Source organism: Candoia aspera, chromosome 3, assembly GCF_035149785.1.
Source record: "Candoia aspera isolate rCanAsp1 chromosome 3, rCanAsp1.hap2, whole genome shotgun sequence".
NCBI lineage: Eukaryota > Metazoa > Chordata > Lepidosauria > Squamata > Boidae > Candoia > Candoia aspera.
The window spans coordinates 103,870,471-103,895,924 of record NC_086155.1 but is presented as its reverse complement, the minus strand read 5'-3'; the positions used below and the strand labels follow the sequence as shown (position 1 = coordinate 103,895,924).

General features: G+C 36.7%; 1 protein-coding gene across 2 annotated transcripts in view; it reads right to left on the bottom strand.

The window, feature by feature from the left end:
* Nucleotides 1-25,454, bottom strand: part of ACBD6 (acyl-CoA binding domain containing 6) — a 138,291-nt gene that overhangs the window by 64,573 nt on the left and 48,264 nt on the right. Inside the window, exons 5-6 of one of the 2 annotated variants that reach the window (XM_063298457.1) lie at nucleotides 12,024-12,129; nucleotides 1,465-1,554 (exon numbers count right to left, since the gene is read on the bottom strand). In XM_063298457.1, the coding sequence (XP_063154527.1) occupies nucleotides 1,465-1,554; nucleotides 12,024-12,129 (196 nt within the window). The remainder of the gene's footprint in view (nucleotides 1-1,464; nucleotides 1,555-12,023; nucleotides 12,130-25,454) is intronic. The other variant, XM_063298458.1, reaches the window with a different exon arrangement.

The window sequence follows — 25,454 nt, the reverse complement described above, 5'->3', positions numbered from 1 at the left end:
GGCTTCATTTCTTCTCCTCCATTTACCTTTCTATTGGTAAGAATTTATAAAAGACTCTCTAAACTCTTACATCCCCTAGGGTGTTTGTGTAAGAAACTGAGAATCTATATTTGTATCTACATTGTTTTCGAAGTCTCACTCCAAATAACACATTTTTAAAATTTCGGATAGCCATTCATTTTAAAAATGTTCAAGTCATCTTAGTTCTCAGCATAATTCTTGCACATAACCACCCATTAGGAAATGGCCTATGGCTAAGGATTTAGCTAATTATATTACACAAATTATCTTTTTCCACACAAAGCAAGACCTCCCTTCCGTCTTTGTACATCCTCCATTTTCTAAGCAATCACCACCTCTTTTCAAATGTATTGCCAAAGGTAATGATTAACATTCAAAGAGCTGGGCTCTTTCCTATTATTTGGGGGTGGGGGTGGGGGGCAGGAGCTTGGTCATCCTGTTACTGCAATTCAGTTCTATGTGGCAATTTCAAAAGCTTCAGACTAAGAGGGAAAAGAATCTTATGGTTACAACTAGTTTCTCAGCTTGGGATAAAACTAGACTATAAAAGAGGTAAGTATTCCAGACTGCAACTTGGAAAGTATTTGTAGCTTTAAGACTGCACACTGTGCCTTCAGCAGCAATTGACTGTCGATACTACAAATTTCTATCAAACAAATCAAACCTCCACTAGAAGTCCTCTTTCCATTCCATATTAGCATAATCATGTTACCTGTAAGCTTATACAGTAGTTCTCTTTCTGCATCAGCTTTAAGCCTCTACTCCTCATAGATGGAGACAGAATATTTTAAAGAAACTTTCCATTCTGTTTTCCATTCACTGTTTTCTTTAATTCATTCATTTTTCATCTTAGTTTTGCTCTTCTATTTTCAACCTACATAGTGATATTCTATGCTATTTTATAACAGCCAATGCTTTCACCCATCAAACGATTTGACTTGTTTCTCAAAAATTCTTCTATTCCAATCCATTCCTATTTCAACTGATTCCTGTAAGAAACAGGAAAACTAGAAAGAAAGGAGCTGCTTACTCTTTAATTTCCATTCACTTAAGAGCATACTCTTCTACTGTTTTTTTTTCACCACAGAAATAAAGATATCAGTCATTCCCCATGCCTCCCCACATTAACACACTAATAGGAAAACAAAATTCTGAGTGGACCAGTGTGAGAAGAGTTAAGTAAACATTTCCTTGTCGTTCCTGTTTTCAAACCTTCCATGTCAGTTTAAAAAAATGTTCTGTATGAAGTCTGATATAATTTTGGTGAGAAATAAGGTATTAAATGATCCTGTTAAACCATTAAAAGGCACCCAAGTGATTAACACAAAAGAATAATAAAAGAATATTGCAAATACCTAAGCAGTGCAACTGAAAATGATCTACTGTATTTGCTTCACGCCAAAATTTACAAGGTATAACATTCATTGCAGCTCTAGTTCATACCTGGCTATTAACATCAGCAGTGTATTGGAGAAGTACTGTAGCAAGTTCTTTATGTCCTCTATCACATGCCCAGTGCAGCAAAGCTCTTCCCTAAAATATCAGACAAAGGGAAAAAAAGTTAGTTTAAACTTGGTAGTAGATTAGATATCAACATTACATTAACACATTCATACTAATAGTTTGGTGTAGCCAGTTTGGTGTAGTGATTAAGGCATCAAGCTAGAAACCAAGAGACCATGAGTTCTAGTCTGCACTTAGGCACAAAGCCAGGTGGGGGACCTTGGGCCAGTCTCTCAGCCCTAGGAAGGAGGCAACAGCAAACTGCTTCTGAAAAACCTTGTCAAGAAAACTGCAGGGACTCGTCCAGGTAGTCGGACACAACTGAACAGATTAAAAAAAAAGTAGTTGTTATATCTATTTGCAATTTTGATTAGCTTACTTTGCTTCCTTTCTTCCAAATTACTAAGATGAAAAAAGCCAATCCTGAAAATATAAGGACACCTAGAGTGACATTTACCAATCCTATTCTATATAGAAAAAAGAAAAGTACTCCACACTACCCATGAAGCTTCATCTGATTCATCAGCTACTGCCAGACCCCTTCTTGACAATCCTGTTACATAGCATTGCTCAGGAGGATTAAAGGAGGATGGATTAAAAATCTTCCTTCTCCATGATCTCACTGTGCAACTCTGCTGGCTGCTGGAAAATAAATAATCCTCAAGGAACGGGACTATGAGATCTTTTTGATAACCTTCCTTGTGAAATCTATTATTATTAACTGATCCCTGTAAAACAGCTGCCAAGGATATGAGTGGGGCTTTGACTACTTATGTCCAGCCTCATTCACCATGATACAAATTGTATTAATATGTTTCACACAAACACACACACACACACTCTTATATGTAACTGTGTTTCTTCAAGTGGTCTTCTGTGAAAGTACCTATATGGGTTATGTGCCTGCACAGAAACTCAGTTGGAATGTTCCAGAATTCTACATTTTTGTCAGGACTCTATACAAAACATGCCTATATGAAGATAGAGCTCCATCAATGCCCCCCTCACTATCAATGCCCACATTGGCAGCCTAATCGCCCGCCTCCCTTCTTCTGTGTTTAGTTGCTGGGCTCAGTAGTCTTCTTACATTTGTGAGCAGAGTTTCTAGTCAGCTGTCTACTACGACAGTTGGATCATAAAGTTCCAAACTCAGTATCAAGCCATTTGTTAGTGGATGACGGGCTAAAGAATCTCACTAAGAAGGTAGTAATGCTCAAGCTACTAAGAGGATTAGCATTTTTCAGCAACAGTATACTTTGGACTTGGCATAGTTGGCAATGGGAATAGCAAATAGATGAATTGTGGGCTTCTGTGCCGACTGCAATAGTAAGCCTGCTCCCAAAGTAACATTTATAAGTATCAATGAACTACTGTAATGACCTTGCTTTGTAGAGGAGGGTGGAAGATGGCACTGATGAGCTGACAAGATAATCCATTTGCTCCATGTCTCATTTTCTATTTGCTTTAGTCATAATTTATTTTACTTTGCTAATCAATTTTGACTATCTTTACTTCACCCTGAAGATAATTAGTCATAACAACCTGAGCATCTTGGAATTTAACCCAAACCTCTTGAGACAGAGGGGCCAAACTAGGCTGCCTCTGTCACTGACAGAGCAAACTTTTCAGGTGTCAGGCATCCTTATGATGATGATGTGATATTTTTGACATACTCATTACGTATCTTGCAATATCTCATGCAAAAACTGAGAGCCAGAACAGTGTGGTAATTAAGGTGTTCGACTGGCCCAGGAGAGACCCAGATCATAATCTACTATCAGGCTCAGAAGCTTATGGGTGGTTTTACTTACTGGGTGGTTTTGACTTACTGGGCCAGTCACTTTCTCTCTCAGCCCAATATACCTCACAAGTTTATTTTGTGGGGAAGAGTGCTATATATGAACTCCTCTACACAAGGCAGGATATAAATTTAGCAATAAAAAATACCACAATGTCACAAATGTTTGGTTTAAAAAAACAATTTTTATTTAATTTTGGAGACTGCAGACACCATCTAAAGATCTTTAGACACTTTAGTGCCCACATTGATGACGCTTGGCATATGTTGTCAGTCTGGTAATTGTCTAAAGTCTAATAGGCCATTTTAAATGAATTTCTGAACTGCTTCCTAATATTTCTTTAATATTGCAGCTCTGATAAATAGATATTTAGAAATATCTAAATATCTGCCATTTCCATTCTCTACTTCTGAATTTAAAAAAACAACAACACTCAACCTACTAAATTTCTCTGTGAAAGACTGTATTTAAAGGCACAGGGCCAGAGGTAGGGGAAAAATGGTAGAGTACTCTAATATTCACAGTAATTAAGTATCACATAGCTTAGTGTGCTTCTTGCTTCCTCTCATAGCTGCATTTATGGCCTGGGGAAAAGTTAATGGTTTGTGAAGTTTTAAACGTGTTAGGATGTATTAACACCATAAACATTTTAAAACAGGAATTAGTATTTTCAAGAACAATTTCAGTTTTAATTTGACCAGTGTGTACACACTACTACTTATCCTTAGGATTATATGTGACATTCTCTAACATTCTTGCTGAAATAAAAAAGCAAGTCATATTGTCTTTCTGGATCATTCAGCTCTTTCAGCTCTGGAATTTATAAAGGTGGCATCTGGTAAAATTTAGCTCTAGCTCATCACAGGTCTTCAGGTTATAAACAAACAAGCTATCTATCTACACATACAAAATTAAGATAGCATAACAGTTATGCTATTCAAAAGGACAGACCATTATTTCTGAGTAGGAAAATCTTGTTTCTGATATCATGCATTAAGCTTTTCAACCACCTTTTTGACCCAGTAAGTAATTAATTTTACAGCATCCTATTTTAATGATACAGTAATTAATCTTGAATTAGAATAGATTTTGGCAATGATTCTTCAAAGAAAAATGCAGAATACCTCCCATTAATGCTATATAAATTGTTTATTAGAAATCATAGAATTTAATATATATGTTACAAATTGTTTAAATTTCATTCAGTGAATGATCATTATTTAAAATTTAATCAGTGAATAAATCAGACTTTTATTATCATAGACATTTATAGTTTATTTTGGCCACTGATAGCATAATTAATGATTAAGTACAAATAATTCAAGCTCTGGCTTGAGTTTTTGCCAATATAACACCTAGATTCTGATGCTGTGTGCATGTTCTTCAGATGGTTTCCCAATCCCTATTCTTCCTTCGTTCCCTTTTTGGCCTGCCACTGCTGCGTAAACTCCCAATATTTTTATAACTAGAAACACTGGGCATTTTATGTCAGGATTCAATTTTCTATAAGCTATCTCTGTTCATAAAAGCCTAAGAATGTTTTTTAAAAACTCAAGTACCAAGGTTAAACATTTACATGCAATCCTTCTTAAGTCAATATTAAAATTTGCTCACTAGTGATGTTGGAAAAAAAATACCAAGGAGACAGACTGCGAAACACAATTCACAAGTGCACTACACTGTACAGTATGGTTTAGAGCCAACACAGGTAAACCATGTATTTAATGTTTATCATATAGTAATTCACCTTTTTTCCATAGCTCTGGCCCTCTGCCTTTAGAAGCAATTGTCATAAAGACATTTAGCAGGGCAAGTTTTTTTTTTTTAAATCTGGCAAGCACACATGGAAATTTCAAGAAAATATATTCTTCCTGAATGCCTATTTTTTTTTTTTGTATTTAAGGCAAAAATAATAATAATCAGTTTTAAAATGTTGGCAGATAGCATAGCCCAGAGATTCTTATCTGGAAAACAAAATTTCACTGAAGAAATGTTTCAAATGTTAACCTTCATAATTAAGAATAAAACCCTTTACATTAACAAAGCTTTTTTCAAGGAACTCATACAGAAGAATAAGCCTCAAGTTACATTATATTTTCACATCTTTCCAAGCACCGCAGATAAAACTTAAAATTTTCTCAATGTCAAAATTTTTACAAATGGCTACTTAAAAAAATATGCAGTATGGAAGGTATTGGTTTGACAGTTTCTGAATTCACACTGCAAATTAGACTAATCAGCTGCCATATTCCAATATCTAAAGTCAAAATTGAAAAAAAATCACAAGCTGATCAATACTGTTCATCTCTGGCCTAAATTCTAAGATTTCTTAGTATTCACTGAATTCCAAAAAGGAGTATATGCCACTAGACAGTTCTCCTAACTTAAAATAGAAATTAAAATGTTAGTTATTGTGCACACAAATTACTTTTATTCGAATTATTTTTTTTCTCATTTTAATTTTCAGCATGCCTCAATGAGAGCAGTATTTAAAGTAATCTAAATTCTGCATCAAGAAAACTAATATTTGAGGTTGATATAAATGATACAAACTGAGGACATTTCAAAGTTTTATCTCAGCTTCTAAATCACAGAGAAAGATGAGATCATGTTCAGTTACTGAAACACAAACCTTTACTGACCATTAGAAAGTTGATCAGGTTTACTTTAAACCTATTATCCAAATCTTAAAATTTGAAACCTAAAAACAATTAATAGGAAGTTGACCTCATTAACCCACATTAAGTGGTTTTTATTCTTACCTTTTTAATGAAATTACAGTGCATCTAAAAGCCTGCCCCAAATACATTCCAGATACATATTTGTGTTTTATTTTTCTGCCTAGATAATACATTTTAACAAAGGGAGAAGGATACTTTAAAACTCTGAAAGATTGGGAATAAAAATGCATAAATCTAATGTCTGTTCAATGATCCTGCTACTAAATCTTCTACCCCTCATTTTAGTTAGCTGCTGCCAGCTTGGCTGGCTTCTGTAGCAGTTTCTCAAACAAACAGCACATAAATTTTGCTTTGCTGAATGTCATAGGCCTTGTCAAAACAAAGCAAGTGGGAAGGCTAGGAAGTGTACTGCCCTCTTAAAAATGTATGTGGATCAAGAGAAAATATCTAGGAACTGATCTTAATTCAGAGAGAAAGAGAAGACACAGACAAGATAAATGAAAGTCTCATTTGGTTTAAAAAAAATGCTACTGTCGCTTTTGAATTCAATTACCATGATGCACCAAACTGTGGATTTATTTATTTAGTTGGATGGGTAAGGCTTGTATTGTATTAAAATAATAACCTAAAGGGATCTCTTGAGCACCTTGGATATTCATCTGCTGTCAACAGACAAGGCCCACTGAGGAGGGAAAAGGATGTATATGGAGAAAAACAAACAAACAAACAAACAAAAACAAAAAACCAAACTTTTTTTCCCTTCTTCCTACCCTGAAAACCTTGGAAATCTTAGAACAGGAAACATTTTTTTCCTAAAGTACAGTGATTAAAAGGCTTTGAAAACTAGTATATTAAAATGTTGTTGTAAACTACAAATCTCTAAAAATTAAGATTCAGAAGTAAAAAGATGAATCATAATACTTCTGATGTTTCTGGTTGGATTACTACTCTCTTGGAGCTTGATGCTAGCAAAGTACTATTAAATATCATAGGTCTTGTCAGAAACAAAGCATATGGGAAGGCTAAGAAGTTGATTGCTGTCTTATAAATGGATATGCTCCTCATATAGGAAACCTTTTATTTCCTCCAATATTTATCATTTCTATTTTCACTGTTTTCACACAACTGTAAAAATCATAATATTCTTAGGTAGATTAGGATACAGCAGTTTCATCTCTAAAACTAGGTATTCCCATTAGATTTGCCTGAGAAAAAGACCAATAGATGCATATTTTTAAACTGCATAAATATGCCAACTTAGAAGTTTATGAATCAATTAAGATGTATTTTACCAGTTCAAAAACTCATGCCTACAGAGGTTAATGCCACTAATTACAACAGACTTTACTCCAAGGTAAATTTGTACAGGATTGAGCCTAAATTTTGGTTGATAACAGTACTGCTTACTCATTTTTTCCCAATAACATGACTGAGACCTGTGAGATCATAAAATTAAAAAACACAAACCAGGAACAGACAAGATATTTGCAGCCAGAAGCTTCTAAGAACCACAGATTGTACTTTAGGTAATGTTATAATGTCACTGGAATGAAACAATGCTGAAATGTTCAGTTCATATTGGAGGAATTCAGGAGGTACATATCAAGAGATAATTTTAGCCAAAATACCTGCAAGAAACAAAAACATTTTCACTGCTGAATTTTTGGCATTACAATCAAGTGATGATCTAGGAATTTCAAAACTGGGGCAGGGGACCATATGTGGCCTGCAGGTATCTCTGCCATACTCTAACAAACCTATGGCGTAAGCGTTCATGAACTACTTAAATAATAATATGCCATGAGCTTAGTTGTTTTTACTGCAACAGACTATTACAATAACCTATCTGAAAATTATAAAATCATAGTCAAAGAAGGAGCATGGTTATTAACCTGAAGAAATAAAACTACTACCTGAACAAGACCTATTTTTCAGAAGCAAATATGCTGGTTAGAAATTTGTGTCTATTCCTCGCTATGGCTTTAATGAGATTTGGATTCCTACTTCACTACTGTGGAGATCTGAGAGTTAAAACTGATCACATGTCAAATCTTGATTTATAATTCAAACAAATTTATCTTCTGAAGCTAAATAATCTGTGCCCTCTTGTAGTACTAATAGAGTCAATGTTATTGCAGAAGCTCCTTAAGCACCGAGAAGTTTCAGTTCACTTCATGCAGGATGAAGGCTTCTAGCTTTGAATTTTAAACTCTTTCCCCTGCTTTCATCAAATTAATTTATTTGAATTCCTGATTAATAATAAAAGGCCATGCCATCAGCATGCAGAACTCCAGCCGGGAATGTCATGGCTCAAAGGACAGAAATCTGCTCAGAGCTACAAGAGAACCCAACTGAATTTGTGGCGTCTCAGTCTATGAATGTGTAAGCGCTTCATCTGTTCGCTACGGCACAACGTGTTGGGAGACTACACATGCTGCAGACCAAGAGCAGAACAAGCAGGCACTATGAGAGGGGAGAAGCCAACATGTCAGACAGATTTTATTTTTGTCTGACCATAAATACAAATATGCCACAGAAATTTGTTCTTCTAGCAAGCTCTTGGGTTTTAAAAATGAGACTTTGCTAGCTCTATTCTAAGAATTTAGTCAACATTGCTACAGAATTATTAGTGCGGGTGACTGTTGCAAAGCAAAAGATAATTTAATGGCATTCTATTTAGTGTTACTTTAAATGAATTCATTTCCCTGTGTTTAGTTCAGCTTCTATGCACACAGAGCTGAAGAAGAATACTAACCTGAATAAACAGCATTGTTAAACTTTTCCTCCTTGGCAGCATGGCATGACAAGAACAAAAATTTCTACACACACACACACACACACACACACACTCACAAACACAGAAATCAAAAATCAAAATTCACAGGACCTCTTAGATAATTTACATGGAGAATGAAAACCAGGACCTATCAAGGTGGCAGTACTTTAATTTGCCACCATAACACAGCACCAAAACAAAAAACAAACAAACAAACAAACAAAAAACAAGCAATCTTACAGAGAGAAAATCAAAGTAGTTCATCCGGAGCATCCATAGAACTGCTCTTATAGAAGAGATATAAACTTACATCACTGTTAATTTAGTTTCTGTTACTACTGAATTCCTATTAAAATTAAGAACCAGCTGTGTATTTCTTTACAGTGCTCAGGAGCCTGATTTTTCCTCCCTCACCAACACAATTTGGAACTGCTCACTGCAGAATAGTGCCCTCAACCCTCACAGACAGTCCATAAGGATACCATGGTCGATGATACTGAATGTGCTGTGATGTTTAACAAGACCAGACAAGGTATACCATCCATTGTCCAGATGCCTCCACAGGTCATCCACAACAACCAATGCAGTTTTCTGCCTAGGTCTGAATCCAAACTGGAAGGGACTTAGATAACTGCTTTAAATAGAGCCCCCCATAATTGCTGCCACACCACTTTTCTACAGCCTTCCTAAAAAGGGAGGCCTGGAGACAGAATGGTAATAATCTAAGATGGCCAGGTCAAGAGATCAAGGCTGGCATCAGCCTCCCTCCAGGACATGTTCACTACTTCCTACATTCACCTCCTCATTCCCACTTTGATCATACAAGCCAGGAGTGGCACAAGTCTAATCTACAGTTGGTGCAGCTCATCTCTCAAAGGACCCTGCCTGCTTCCTCAGTCACCACTTGAAAAAGTCTGCGACCACCTCATAGACATATCTCTGTCATCTCATGAGATCCTGCTTATCCTTCACTGGACTCTGAGTTGATATGAGCAAATTAACTATGAAATGCCTGGCCAATTATGATTCTAGAAGCTCCCCGCACTCCCCAAGTGTGTACCTGTTCTTCCTGAGGAGATGTAACTCCATTTAGAACAAGCAAACTGCCTAATTCCTGAGTCCATGAACTACCCACTGAAAAGATCTCTATCGTCTCAGGATTCAGTGCTAGTTTATGGGTCTTCATCCACCTCACTGTAGCATCTGGGCATTAGTTCAAGGCATGTATAACCTGCCTCTCCTCAGTCACACGTTATGGAGAAGTAAAGCTGAGTAGCATCAGCATATGGATGACAGCTGCCAGTTGTTTCCTAAAAATGCTATACAGTATCTATATGAAACAAATAGTGCACTGTGGTACTCCACACTTTAGCTGCCTGGGTGAAGAGGCAGTCACTCAATATTAATCTCAGAGAATGACAGATTAATATTGAGTAGAAGCAAAGCTGCTATAACATATTGTTACTGCTAATTCATGAAAATGGTCCAGGAGAATATTCAGTGGCATAAAAAACTGCCCAGAGATCACAATGCATCTGTCTCTTTTCTTCAGGAGGTCATCTATTAAGGCAACAATAGCTTATTCTGTCCCATTTTCAACCCTGATTGAAAAGGATTGAGATAAGGACATCTGCGGCTACATACAGCACTCTCTAAAACACTTTGCCCCAAAAAGGGCTAAATGTGACATGTGCTGGTTGGAGTAATCTGGATCCAGAGAGAGTTTCTTCAGAAATGACAAATTGTTACTTCCTTTAAAGAAGGTGGCACCCGCTCCCACACCTACTCAACCTCTTTCAGTTAGCATGAATAAGCCAAAACTGGAAGGGTCAAGACAGCATGTAATAGGCCAAATAGCTGTATGCACCCTGTCTGCATCCTCAGACTAAACTAACTGATCCCATATAACCAGACCAGATAACGCAACAGGTACTTCAGTATATATTGCAAGAAAAGCAGCATTTATGTTAGCATGAAATTTGTGTCAGCAGATATTTTGAGAGTTTTAGCATTCAGATTTTCCAGAACCAATTGATAGTAAGCCCTTAACTGTCCCATAAAAGCTTTGCTAGCTATCTGAGTATGCTACATAGGCTACAATATATCAGAGATGGTCAGAGTAGGCATAACCTGCTGCACTAACGTCTCATCAGTTCCATAGCAAGACCTATACTATATGTGATAAACCCCATGCTGAATCTTGTGCTCTAGTCATGTCCGGGTTTATAACTTTGTTCAGAGCACCTCAGAAAGAAGGCCGGGCTCCACATAACCATACTGGGCCACTGAAAAATTGTCCTGAAAACTCTGGATTTCCCCACCATTCAAGAATCCATAGAATTATAGCATTCATATATTCCCTGGAGGTGGATCATCTTAATGGGTCCCCTACTCTGGCAGAAGGGGAATGATGAAGTGATATTAACCCGTACCGGGCTGTGCTAGAATAACTCTACTGCCCCCCTTCAAACCTTCTTCTTGTATTCTGAGGTAAAAACCAAATTGAGGGTATACCCTACCCAATGATAATCTGAGGCAGACCCAGACTGTCATAAAATCCCAAACTTAAACTCCTTATACCAGAGAATAGTGTGTTAATTTAAGCTCCCAGTAACACCATAACCCAGTTTACATAAAATGTATCTAGAATGAAATTAACTGTATTTCATTCTAGATACATTTTATGTAAACTGGGTTACAGTGTTACTGGGAGCTTAAATTAACACACTGTTCTTTTAGTGTGTTATTCACACTTTTAATTATAAATGGCCAACTAGGTTGATTTGGGGTGCTATTAGAAGATGCAAATTGGGAAAGAAAAATAATCCAAAAGGAAGTTCACATACTCACACTCCTCACACAAAAGGTATTCATTCTGGTTAGTGTAAATTTGCAAACAAGCCAAAAAACGGCCAAACACCCACATTCAAGTGGATTATGCCTTATGTCAATCAGGAGAAGCACGATGCTATTTGGCCTTTCTGTCCTAAGTATCAAAATATCGTGGGCAAACTGTAACTATTCTCAAATTCAAAAGTCAGTATGAACTTATTTCTAAGAAGCTGCATAATTTTACAATAGTAACACAGCTTATAAGTACGATAAATAGATAAAGCTGGACAGTTGTATCTGCACAGATGTCTGGCCAAACTTGAACAGAAATACAGCAGCCTCAAGGAAGGGTTTTAGAAGACATCAATCTACATACCAGCCTTATTGGCTAAACCCTCCCTGGCCCAATACCTTCTCATCTTTCGCATTCACGTCGACTTTTTTTGATCGGATGGCTTTGGTTACATGGTCAATGTTGTTTTCTCTGCAATAGTCAAATATGTTCTTATCTTCCTCCCTAAGAAGAAATAAAGAGGGGGTATATTTCCTGTTACCAAGCAACAAATGCAAACCACACAAGCATGAGAAGCTAGCTTTTTCATCAGTTCAATCATTTTAGCTTTACTGATTACTTTAAACTTTCAGTGCTTTTGGCAAGCACACATCCTGCATCACAGAACACTTAAACAATATACTGCAAACTAACCTCTCAAAGAACTATTGGTTTATAGCTGTGGAGTCCTTGGTGCTCTCTGAGCCTTGTTGTTTTCTTGCAGACATTTCATTGCCAGACTAGGCAACATCTTCAGTGCAAAAAGGGAGTGGGCCTTGCTCTCAGTTTATATACCATGACTACATAGAGAGCAACATCTTCAAGAAAACAACAAGGCTCAGAGAGCAACCAAGGACTCCACAGTTCAACCCTGAGCTACAAATATTTGCTTTGATTGGTTTATAGCTATAAACCAATTTCACCCAGGAAGAAATCATTATGCATTTCTCACAATGCATTCAAATTTTAAAACAACATTTTCTATTACTGTAATTATTTAGGAAATTTATTCACCAACTTTCAAATGTGATCCCTCCCCCATATCTAATATAAACCTCCTCCTCAGTCCTCTCTTCAGCATTCCTTGCTTCTTAGCATGAGGGAAGCAACTATCTTACCTGTAGGACTGCAAGAAAAAAAGTTAAAGATAACATTCTCTACCCACAATCCTATCTAGCAGAGAGCCATATATCCCAGGTTCTCTTCCTGAACACTGGTGTGTCTTTTGCCAAACTGCGGATTATATATCTCTGAAGGATATAAAATACTTGGCACCTAGAAATGCAACTGATTAAAAACTTGAGGCATGAGATGAAGAAAAGAAAACATAACTGAAGCTAGTTTGTATCAATACAGTTATCCTTACCAACTGTCTACCATGTTCATATACTGGCTTTTGTTCTTTAAACTCCTCACCTCTCTCTTTTTAAAGATCCCTCAACTCCATCCAACCATGACTTTTTTGGTCTTCCCTTCTTCTCAGTGTGTTCACTCTTCCTTTATATTGGTTTTGTGATCCAATCTTCACTGATTTTCTCTCTCATCTCAATTTACTTCTTTTGTACAGTACTGATAAAACATTTTCTATTCAATTCCCATTCATACATTCTTAACATTATATCTTCTTGTTTTGCCATGCATACTTATTTCCCAAGGCATTCAATTCCATAAAGTGGGCAGAAGCATACTCTTACACCCAGCCATTTTTGCCTCTTTTGTTAACATGTTTCCATTTCCTCATCTTTAGTAAATATCCTATCAGGGCACACAAATTCATCTACTTGCTATAGTTTTTTTTTAAAATTAACTTGAAATGACTTGGAATCATTCATTCCTTGTCAAACACTCCTTCATGTAACATACTGCACAATGTATCTAACTTTTCCAGCAAATGTTAGTTCTCAGCTAACAACACAGCATCACCTGCAGAAATATACACACATTCATGTCATAATCAATTTGTAATGTCACTATGACCACTCCATACACTTTTATTCATAAATACATTGAACATCCAAAGGGACAGCATACATCCTTATCTTATGCCCTGCTCAAAATCTAACCACATGCTTCTATTGTATACTGCTCTTATTGCACTGAGCAACCAACCTTTAACTAATTGGCATAAAACATTTCATAATTCAAAATGATCACACACTTTTTCTAAATCAATAAACTTTCAGTAACACTTTCTCAAATTATACATTTGTCAATGACCTGCTAAAGAGCAACGATGTGATCTGCATACCGCTGCCTCACATAGACCTCACACTTCATTTTCCAAATTTTGCTCAGTGTCACCCCTTGTACTCTTTTAGTCAGAGTTCTGTCAGACAAAATTTGACTATCTGACTACGTTCTTCGCAGTTATTTTCTTCTTTCTATACAAGTAATACAAAATCTTCTCTCATCCTCATCTATTGCACCATTCTTTTAGATCCATTTTTTTCTCATCCACAAGCACTTTTCACTTCATCATTCCACCAAGCATATTTCTGTATTTTCCATCAGCATAACTCCACATGCTTTTGTGGCACATTGTTACATCATTCATTTCACTCTACTCTAAGCATCTTCCATATTTTCTTTCTTTTTGTCCATTACCATTCATTCTTTTGAGAGATTCTAACACTTTTCCATACAAGACTCATACCTTCTATTCCTGCAATTATTCTACTTCAACTCTCATTTATTTCACATTTCCTTTTCATTCATTCTCTTTTTTCCCAATCAAGATAGCTCTTAATGCTACCCAATAATGGTTTGCCTCACATTCAGAATCTCTCATCACCCTTGTATGCTTCACTGATTACATATTTCATCACTTTAAACAATTAGATCCTATTTTTAGATTTATATTCATTCCTTTGTCATGAATGAATGAATGAATCTGTCTCTGTCTCTGTCTGTCTGTCTGTCTGTCTGTCTATCTATCTATATCTGGATAGACTTATGTTTAAAGCATGTATTGGCAAGATACCCACTATTCTTATTTATATTTAAGTCTCTGAATGGCACAGTTACTGTTTATGCACTCTCCCATTCCCATCCATCCATTCATGCCACCTAACAGAGTAATATGTTATGTCATGTTGATTCAGAATGTTTCATGTTTTTTCCTCCCAGAATTCATCTCTGGTTCTTCCACAATCATTGTTCACTGGTGCACAGCATGTAATGATTATCAACCTGTAGATTTATATATACCCACAACAATCTAGATAATACTAATTTATACCATTTGACATATATTTTATCCTTTTTATCCATAATTAACTCTACATTTTCACTACCCTGAATATATTCATCAGCTCCATTCTACAAGATCAGAGCATGTTCTTTCAGATTCATTACATCTTTCCCTTTAATACTACATTCATAGACAACAATATATTGATTTTTATTTCATTTGTTCATGCTCTTTACCATTTATTCCTCTTACATTTCAAGTCTCAATGTTCTATATGGCATAGTTGTCACTAGATAAGGCCACAGAGTTTGATCTCTGCTGTTCATCATCCCTTTGGTCGATTTCACCTTTCACTTAACACTTTTCAGTAAGACAGAGAAGGTGTAGAGTAGGTTACTGGCCTTAATCATACAAATGCCATATGCAACATTCTCTGCTAATAATAAGGTCAATATCGGTTAATTTTGCACATTGTGGCTAGCATGCCACAAGCACAACCAAAGCCTCCTTTTTACCCCAAGCCTCTACTATACTATGCAATTAGAACTTCTACAAGTTATCTTGCAAGTCGTCTTACTACTGCCTGCTTCCTATCAATTGGGATATTCATGCAATCTACTGATGCACAAGGTTCAGTATCAACACAATATATGTGGCTCAGTACCAAGCTAGGCTTTCTGAAATGGATGCTGCCAAGGGAGACAAAATGACTACACTTCAGATACCACTGCAAATTATAATTAAAAACATAATCTGACAGAATATGTGAATTGCCAGGCAAAGCTTATAGCTCAGAATATGTAAAACAACTATTTTTGGGTATTCTGTGTCCTAATCAAAACACTTAGGTTTTGGACCATGCATGGAACAGGGCTGTTTTGTTCTGGGCATGGACCAAAATATAGGTCTTCTGGGCAGTCGTTTGAAGGGAGGAACAGTGGGGAAAAGCCAGGGACAAAGCTGTGATGGCAGCTGAGGGGAGGCAGAGGAGTAGCTGGGATGAGCAGAGGTGGGTAGGCCAATGGGAAATGCTGTGCTGGCATCTGCTGAGGAAACAAGGAGAGAAGCCAGGTTTAAAACAAGATATGCTTTCCATTTGTCCACACCCTAGTTACACCCATTTCTCTAACTCCAGGGGTTGCTAAAGCTGAATGCTGAGTAGATGCAGAAAGCAGCAAACACCATAAATGCAATTTGGTCTATAATCTCTGTTTGTATTCTAATATACATGACATGGTGATATTTGAATGGAATCATGTCATTCTAAAAAACTGTGACAACTTCTGGGTTTAAGTGAAGGCAGCCATGTATATAAGCCCTCTAAGGCACTAACTTAACAATATTTATCTTAGCCAGGCCTTAAAACTGATGTTTTAGATAGCCTTTTTATGCTTGACTTCCCCAGGTATTATTCCTCCTGACATTTGTCTTTGTCTTTAACGCTTTGTTTTAATTCTTTTTTTAATTCTGCTTTTATGCCCTTTTCCCCCAATTTATCATATACTTTTATAATCAACATAAACAGCTTTGGATTTTTAAAATAAGAAATGGCAGCTATTTTAATACATATATACATACATTGAATTCAATGGGGCTTATTGCCAAATGGACATCTGACTGTACTGCTTCAGGTACTAAATGGGGGCAGGTACTGAGTATTGGAAAGCCTCTCTAATATAGGGAGGCAGTTATGTTAAGAAGATGACACTGAATCTTCTCTCTGATTCACTAGGATTTTTATGGACTCAAATATGTGATTACTCTATCTGGTGCAATTTGCATAGGACTTTACAGCTAATGGTACTGAATACACAAACATATCCTGCCTTTCAGCATGTAGCAGCTTATTAGAAAGACATACGAAACTTTTTTGTAAGTTGGTTAAAACTTTGAAAAAGTTTTACCAAGAACAACTTTGCCATCTACTAATCAGATTTTGGATGAATTTGGATTCTTGAAATCATTTACCCTTAAAATACTACCTTCCAGTAACTTAATTAATTTCCAGTTATCTTCTAATATGTTGCTAATTATTTATCAGTGTCTCGAAGATAAATTATACCAGTTTTTTTGAAAATTTGGCCAGATTTGGATTTAGCCTGTTTAGATATATATTTACCTAGGAGTACTCTTCACTCAAAACAACTACACATATAAATAGGCATTTATACTAAGTGACACTCTGTTGAATGATTAATAGAATTCAAAAAATGGAAGATTATACTAACTTAGAATTTTAGGCTGCTCCATCCTAAAGGCTTGAAGAAACAGTAAAACAAAAACATGTTCAATCACTCCGATTAATCATTTGCAGCAAATACAGTGAAGAGTCCCTTCTCTTATCTTGAACAAGCAAAGCAGGGCCAGAATGGTTAGTGCTTAGATAGGATACTTCAGGAAATCTAAAAGCTGAAGAATAGATTGGATAGTCAAGAAAACATCTTGGAAAGCAATGGAAACCGTTTCTATACCGTTGCCAAGAAAATGACATACAAATGTCTATGTAGTCACCAGGAGTCAAGCCTGAATCAATCTTTACCTTTAAACATACTATGGCAGAGCTTCATCAGATGTGATTCATGAATTATTATCCTGTTATGCACACACATACAAACCTAGAGAGGGGTGTAGAATTTTAAACAGTGCCAGAGGGAGATGAAATGCTTAAAGTACAGACAATGCTAATTACCTTATTAATAGTAGCCATTTACAAAACAGTTATTTGGTGGTGACAGAGATCTCCCTAGTTGAGTCATAAGAGATGGAGCTAAATGTTTATTATAATTCAGTTACTTCACATTACAATCTGCTTTCAAAATCTTTTGTTTTAGGCCACTTTAAGGTTATTTATAGGACATGCTGTAAATGTTCTCTCATTTTTAACATTATGATTTTATTTTGCGTTTATAAAATTAGTTACCCATTTCTCATAATTAAAAAATGAGACCTAACTAGGGACACAAAACACAGTGGAAATAAAACCATGATCAAATTCCAGAAAGTCTAAAACAATGTGTGCACGCACACGCATATACACACAAAACAGGACAGTGATGAAAAGAAAAGACAAAACACAAATTCACTTAGAGGTCTCAGCCTTTGTCTTCAGCTGAGCTGAATGTTTTGAAAAAAATTAGTGTCAATCATTCTCAAATTCGGAGGGAGTTCTGGAATCAGGGCACCACTATTAAGAATCCTTATCTTGGGTCACTAAGGCAAGGCCATGAGAAAGCTCTCCTTAGCCAGCCTCAATATAAAGATGCTCTTTTAAGTACTTGGTTTTAAAGAGGGCTTTATACAGTTGTATCAGCCTCTTGAATTCAACATGGTTGGTCACTGGCAACTAGTATTTGCTGTCAGAAAGTTTCATATGACTCCATTAATAATTTTATAGTTAAATTTGGCACCAATTGCAGCTTCCATATGATCTTTAAGTAATCCCATGTAAAATGTACTTATGTTATCCAGTCATTAGGTTATCATGGCATGGCTATCCTGGTTCAAAAAAGGTTGCAGCTAGCACATTAATTGACCCTGAATAACTGCGAATAGCTGGGCACACCTTGTCACAAAGCCATGTGCCTCTAGGGATAGCTTTGAATCAAAGAGGAAATACAAGCTATATACTTGTTCTTTCAGAAGGAAGACATCTTGTAGACTCCCATATTCCATGGGCCTGAACAGAAACATCCATGCTACTCTCTGGTAGTGGTATTGCAAATAGGCACAGAAGTGATACAGCACAGTACCTCAAATTCCCAATCCACAAAGTTGTTTCAGGAAGAAATCCATGTCTGAAACTAGCCTGAAATGAGTATAATTTTTCCTCCATGTGCAACTGTATGGCCAGCTACCACCTTATCACCTCATCTAAGAAAGCTGTATTTGTTAAAGTCAAGATTCAGAGAAAGTCATTTAAAGAGAGATTGCAATGGACATAATTCCCTCCCTACTAAGTAGAATAGGCATAAATTACTAGACCTATGCATGTTCAAAGCGAGAAATGCAATTTGTAGAGTGAATGGGCATGCACAAACCTCCTGTAAGAAACATCTTAAAACGTTTATTTTGCTTGGATCACACTGCAACTATAGATGCAGTGTGATCCTGGGCTTATGCAGATGGCAGCTGCATAAGCCCAGGAAAAATGAAGGTGCTTTACGGTGCTTCTGACGTACAGTACACTACATGCATGTCCACTCATGCTCCAAATCACACTTCCCCCTTTGACTCCAAAGTGCTGCACAGCCTTAACTACTTCACCCACCAAATTCCCTCTCCAATTAGAGCTTATCACCTATGACACATTAAGTAGATAATAAACTGGATTGACCCCCATATACATCCTGTTCCCTCAGATCAAAATCCCCGTAATTTCAAAGGGTTTTGAAAAGCTAGTCTAATTTTTAGCAGAGGTACTTGATTTTACCTTCAAAATACATTGCAAATTTATTGTAGTAAGATGAAGCTGTAGAAAGATGAACCTACTTCCAGGCTTGTCTTAAGTAGTTCCACCACTGAGAAAACTGTACTGTATAGTTCACTAAGGTTGCAAATACACCCTCTTCACCATAACTACATGATAGGTGCACTTATGTGCTCTAACATATCCGTATTCCCGACAAGATTTATGCCATCTATATCATCTCCCAGCTTGCTTCATTGTCTGGAGTTCCTCAGAAAACGAAGTCATCCTTCTGGGTCTTTCATACCTGCAGATAGCATTCACTATTCCACAGCAGAACAAAGCCACCAGCCTTGTCACCTGAAAACCCCTAAGAATCCTTCAGATTCTGCAAATCTCTAAATAAGAATCTCCTTAACTTATATCGCACCCCAGAGATTAAGGTCACGGTAATTTAAATCATAAGAGAAATGATCCAACATCGACCCTCACTCCACCAGCTACCACTTCACTTCAATTTGTTTTAATCTAAAAACAGGTTAAGAATGAACCTGCAATATGAATTGGGTCCATGATATAGTGATTTAGTGACACAGCCCCACTGCTGACATGGTAACCACGAGGTCCTAAGCTGATCAGTGGCAGCCTCATTACAGTCATTAAAATACTCCACAGATGATTTCAACCAGTTCAGACAGGAATGATGCTGAGCATCAGAGTAAGTAATATCCCAGTAAAATCACTGTTCTATCTCTATGGCTTTACAGATAGAAAGCCTTGCAACAAATGCTAAGGACTGGTTTCTGGGTGAGAGACACTAAATTTGTATGAACAACCATAATCACTTCCCCCACCCCTTAGCCTAGGTTGATGTTGCACCAAATCTGGCTTGGCAAAACTAAGTCAAGTTTGTCCTGCAGCTCACACAACCAGCTCTCAGCAATACATTGAATAACTGCAGCTTTTGGATAAGATTTTTGTTCTTTAATTCCATTTTGTTGAAAGGAATACTAATCTGCCTCATGTAAAATGAATAAGGGCATTGCTGGTAGATAATACCATGTATCATATAGAAAGGTAATGTGTATGAACTCCTGATGACCTTAGGTCTTTTAATGGTGTTTTCAGACAGGAAGACATGATTTACTTGAAATCTACCGTGGGATGATGTTGGCCTCCATATATCTGTTACTTGCTTTGATTTTCATGGCTAGTAGTAATTTGGGACTGAGGACCTGCCTGTGAAATAGAAGCATTATAATCAGGATAGATTATAGATCCCTGTTACGTTTGAACTGAAAACTGTAAATGAAAAATGAAGTTCTGTTCTAGTTAGCTCTATAATAGATAGATATAACATAATCTATAATACAGATATTATAGTTACAGATATGGCCTTGTTGATCTATTGTTAGAATTGGTTTCAATACACATCTATTCAAGGATTTTTAATGTTATCATTCATGTGATTAATACTTTTAGTGTGACTATATGAAGATCCAGCTTACAGCATGAAGAAAAGAAAGGAGATGTTACCTACAATTTCCTTTATTACTTCTGAAATCATGATACAATAGATTGAATTGGAACTTGAGAAGTGGTTGCATTGGTGACTATTTTGTTTTTATCTAGTCTGCTCTGTATTTTGTGTTTTTTGCTGCTTTTAATTGTTGTTAGCCACCCTGAGTCATTTGTTTGAGATAGGCAACCATATAAATTGAAACAAACAAACAAAAGGTTTACACAAACAAACAAATGAAAGGTTTACACAGACTAAGGAAGATCAACTTTAGACTAGGCAAAAGAATTAAATTAATTCTAGCTTGCAGGATAGACAGAACAGATCCAGTGCACAGTATGTTAAGAACTTCAGTGTACTTCAATATTTTTTTACTTCAAGGAAAGAAAACCAAAGGAGAAAAACAGGAGAAGATTGAAAAAAAAGTCAGCTAAGAACAAACCAGCTTAGATAGATAGTACGACGAGTACAAATCAAAGTACAATAAATTCAGGATACACCTATTTTTCACTTATCTGGGCAACTGAATTACAGAAATTTTCCTGCTCTCTTCCCAGTCTCTTTCCTTGTGTCACATCTTTTTGTTTGTTTTTACTGTTAGCCAGAGAGAAGAGATAGTCTAATTATTGATCACTACTGCCCTGAGAATTTTTTTGACTGGAGAGTTGGAAAAGCATGCTACAAATAAATAAATAAATCAGAGAAAAGCGTATTAGAGATTGGTTGCTTTTAAAATAAAATTAAACAGAATTAATATGCTAATAGCTTATCAGAAACCTATTTCCTAAGAGTGTGGGTGAGATGATACACCTGTGATTCTACCACATAGTATAGCCTAGACTTGGCCAGGTGTTTAAAAAGAGATTTCACAAATGTATATGGATGATTATACAATTATAATCATATGGGAATCCTTTACTAAAATTGTTGTGTAAAACTTTTTAGACACACACACACTGAGGATTACCTGTACTTTCAAGAAATGCCTGTTGTGAGTCCTTAAATTTTGAATCTGTGACCAACACATATAGTTATATCATCAAGCTTTGTTATGTTCTGGAAAATTATACAAGCCTGAAAGAATGTGGTCTGATATACAGTATAACTTATAGGACCATAATATTGTTTTCAGTAGTGCTCAGAAAGTGAACTTACTGTATGATTCATCTTGACTCAAGTCAACAGGTCCAGATGATAAAAATAGCATCAATATATTTGAAGTACAAAAGAGTATTCTGGTAATTGGAGTTGAGAAAACATTGTTTTAGATTGCCATGAAACATGTTGACATATGTTGGGTTAATGTGAGCATTTATGACAATGGAACTGATCTGAAGAACATTTCACTCTTTTGGGAAAAGGATGTGTCAATGTCCCATATGTATTATTATTGTTGTTGTTGTTGTTGTTGTTATTATTGTATCAAGTCAGTCTTGACTCCTGGTGACTGCCTGGACAGGTCCCTGCAGTTTTCTCGGCAGCATTTTCAGAAGTGGTTTGCCATTGCCTGCTTCCTATGGCTGAGAGAGACTGACTGGCCCAAGATCATCCAGCTGGCTTTGTGTCTCAGGCAAGACTAGAACTCAGCGTCCTGATTTCTAGCCTGATGTCTTAACCACTGCACCTCATACATGTAGTACGAATGCTAAATAAATATCAGATAGTAATAGCATTTAAAATTGGGCAGAACAAAGTCTACTAATGAAAAGCAATATTCCACTTTCCTAGTCCCCATTTTTTAATTGAGGATTTTGCAGAATACTTAAAGAAATCTATTAAAGAGATTATACAATTTAAACGTGCCTGAAAAAAAGCAATATGCGTGTTACCAGTTTCGTTTTACTGAAAATAATGAAAGAATGGGATCTTTTCTGAGTGAAAACCTCAAATGTCTTATCATATGCTATATTAAAAACCTGTATTACCTAGGGAACCTCCAGTAAATATCTATATATCTATATCTATAAAAAGGTAAAAATATTGTTGAGAGTTGCAGGACTATCTAGTACTGGGAATAGTGCATAAATCTTCTTTGTTGGCTTTTATAGTATGGCAGCTTTGAAACTAAACAGCCAGCTGACAAGATGGCTATGCTCCATCACTATTTTTTCTCTATTTTCCTGAAATCATCTAATTGTTACAGAAGGAGGACCATGTGCCACAAACAGGTGGTCTTTCCTGTCTGCTTGTCATTGTGCTACTCAGAGTACTGAAGCAGAGATGGAAGCCAAAACACAGTTGCAACAGTTACTGTTTATGTCAAGGCCCTCTTACCCCTCATAGGACCCATCTTCTCATAATCTATAATTATCTCTTCGTTTAATCGCCCCATCACTTCTGAGGCTCTCTTGGGTACAGGAAGAGGAAAAGCTCATTAACTGAACCCTTTCTCCTCTCTCCAGCCACCCATAGCTTTTAATTGCTTGGTGTTGTTATTATCTATCAGTGCAACTGGGATCATTTTCATAAGAAAAGGCGGTGGGGGGAGAGAAGCAAGCATGTGTCCCTGAGGCATGCACTGCAGACAAACCTTTGCTTTCTCCATTATTTATGCCAGCTGAGGTTTTATAGGCTGAATAAATCCATAACTCAAGTTTATTCTGAACAGTCTGGCTCCCTAGAGAGGAAGTAATGCCCACTTGCCTGTACACTTCTGTGCTGTCCTCAGAGAATAACCAGAACCTAATGACACATGTGTTACCCAATTGCCCACGCATGAAAAAAGTATACACCACATGCAAGATTAGTAATGCAGGACCCTGTGAAGAACCACATTCCCCCCCACCCACATTCCCCCAAAGCAGCACACTTTTGTTTTTCTATCAGTGTAAGGGAATCTAGCTTTAGCAATATTCTATCTTACCTTGATAAAAATAAAACTATCCACTATGCTTTTTAGAAAATGAGAATGAAGGTAAAGGTCCCCACTGTATATTCCTTAAGGAAAATTATGCCACTGCCACCACTATCCCATTGCACCATTTGATTTCAAGTTGTACATCTGTAACCGGAAAACTTAATTTTAATCAATGCTTAAATAAAAAAATGCAATTATTGGGAAAGCTGAATTTTCTCCTTGTTTCTGCTACCAGCTCTACGACTGATAGTCTAGGTAATGTGATATTTTAAATGTCAGCCAAATCTACTGCATGATACTGGTTACATTACTTATGCTCTCCCCCCCCCCCCCCAAGGACAAGCATTTCCTTGCTCTTTTATATAAAAATATTCCCACACTCACAAAGCTAGTGATCTGTTTCATTTGATGCTTCCCTTTAAATGTATCTTTAAACCAAAAAAGAAGATACCTGCTTCAGGTATCTTCTTTTTTGGTTTAAAAGCTTAAACAAAACACTTAAAAGTTTACAATAAGGTGTTCACTTTCAACACTGTTCAGTTCTTGAAAACCTTTAAATCTGTCACATAGGTTATGGCCACATAGGTTATGGCCAAAGAAGACAATCTGTAGGAACCTTAGGTAAAGGTAAAGGTTTCCCTTGACGTAAAGTCCAGTCGAGTCCGACTCTAGGGGGCGGTGCTCATCTCCGTTTCTAAGCCTTGGAGCCGGCGTTGTCCATAGGACACTTCCGGGTCATGTGGCCAGCATGACGACACGGAACGCCGTTACCTTCCCGCCGAAGCGGTACCTATTGATCTACTCACATTTGCATGTTTTCGAACTGCTAGGTGAGCAGGAGCTGGGATTAACAACGGGAGCTCACCCCGCCGCGCGGTTTCGAACCGCCGACCTTCCGATCGACAGCTCAGCGGTTTAACCCGCAGCGCCACCAAACCTTAATTCCTAAATTATAATTTACTATAGCTGTCTTTTTTTTAACCTTTACCTCTGTACTGGAGAAATAAATGCAACCATTTTAAAAAATGTAATGAATGGATAGGGAGCAATCAATATATACTTCTTATCACTATATAGCTTCTTAGTTCAGAATTCAGCCTACCTATACTTTGATGGAGTTGTGTTTTGCATTTCACCATCACTCTCCCTCTTTAACGCCCTATTCCCTCCTTGAGCTGTAATGTCAACATACGATATGCCCAAACAAATGAGAGGAGGGAATGTACAAGCCTAACACAAAATCCATACTATAGTTTTGGCTTTTTATCTGGGTATTGACTACTGTTGAAATGACTCACTTCTATTCTCTACTCCAAGTCAGCTAATGATAAAGCATTTGATTACAGAACAACACAAGAATGAACAAAAAAGTAAACATATTAAGAAGCAGGATTCTAGTAAAAGAAATTATTACCAGCAGAATAAATATTCGTCTTCACAGGACAAAGATCTCATTGAAGGAAAAAATCCTTTACATCTCAAAAAGGCGTCTGGAATAGTCCTGGAAAGAACATCTGGACATAGTGCCAAGAAAGTCCTCTCTCTGCCTGATTGGGCAAAACACAATGATGGATCTCCTTCAAAGATCCTAGGGTCCGGGCACACTCATTTTGGTGAAGACAAACTTAAGTTACTTATAGCTTAAAAGTGATAAAGAAGGTTTTGAAGTATATCTCCAAACAGATAACATCAAAATGTTGAAATGCAGAAATCATATGCTATTATTTATGTAAATGAGGCATCCAGCTGAAACTTTGGGGACCTGCTATAATTTTTTTAATGCCTTTCAAATGTTGTTCTATGCAGTTGTGTTATACTA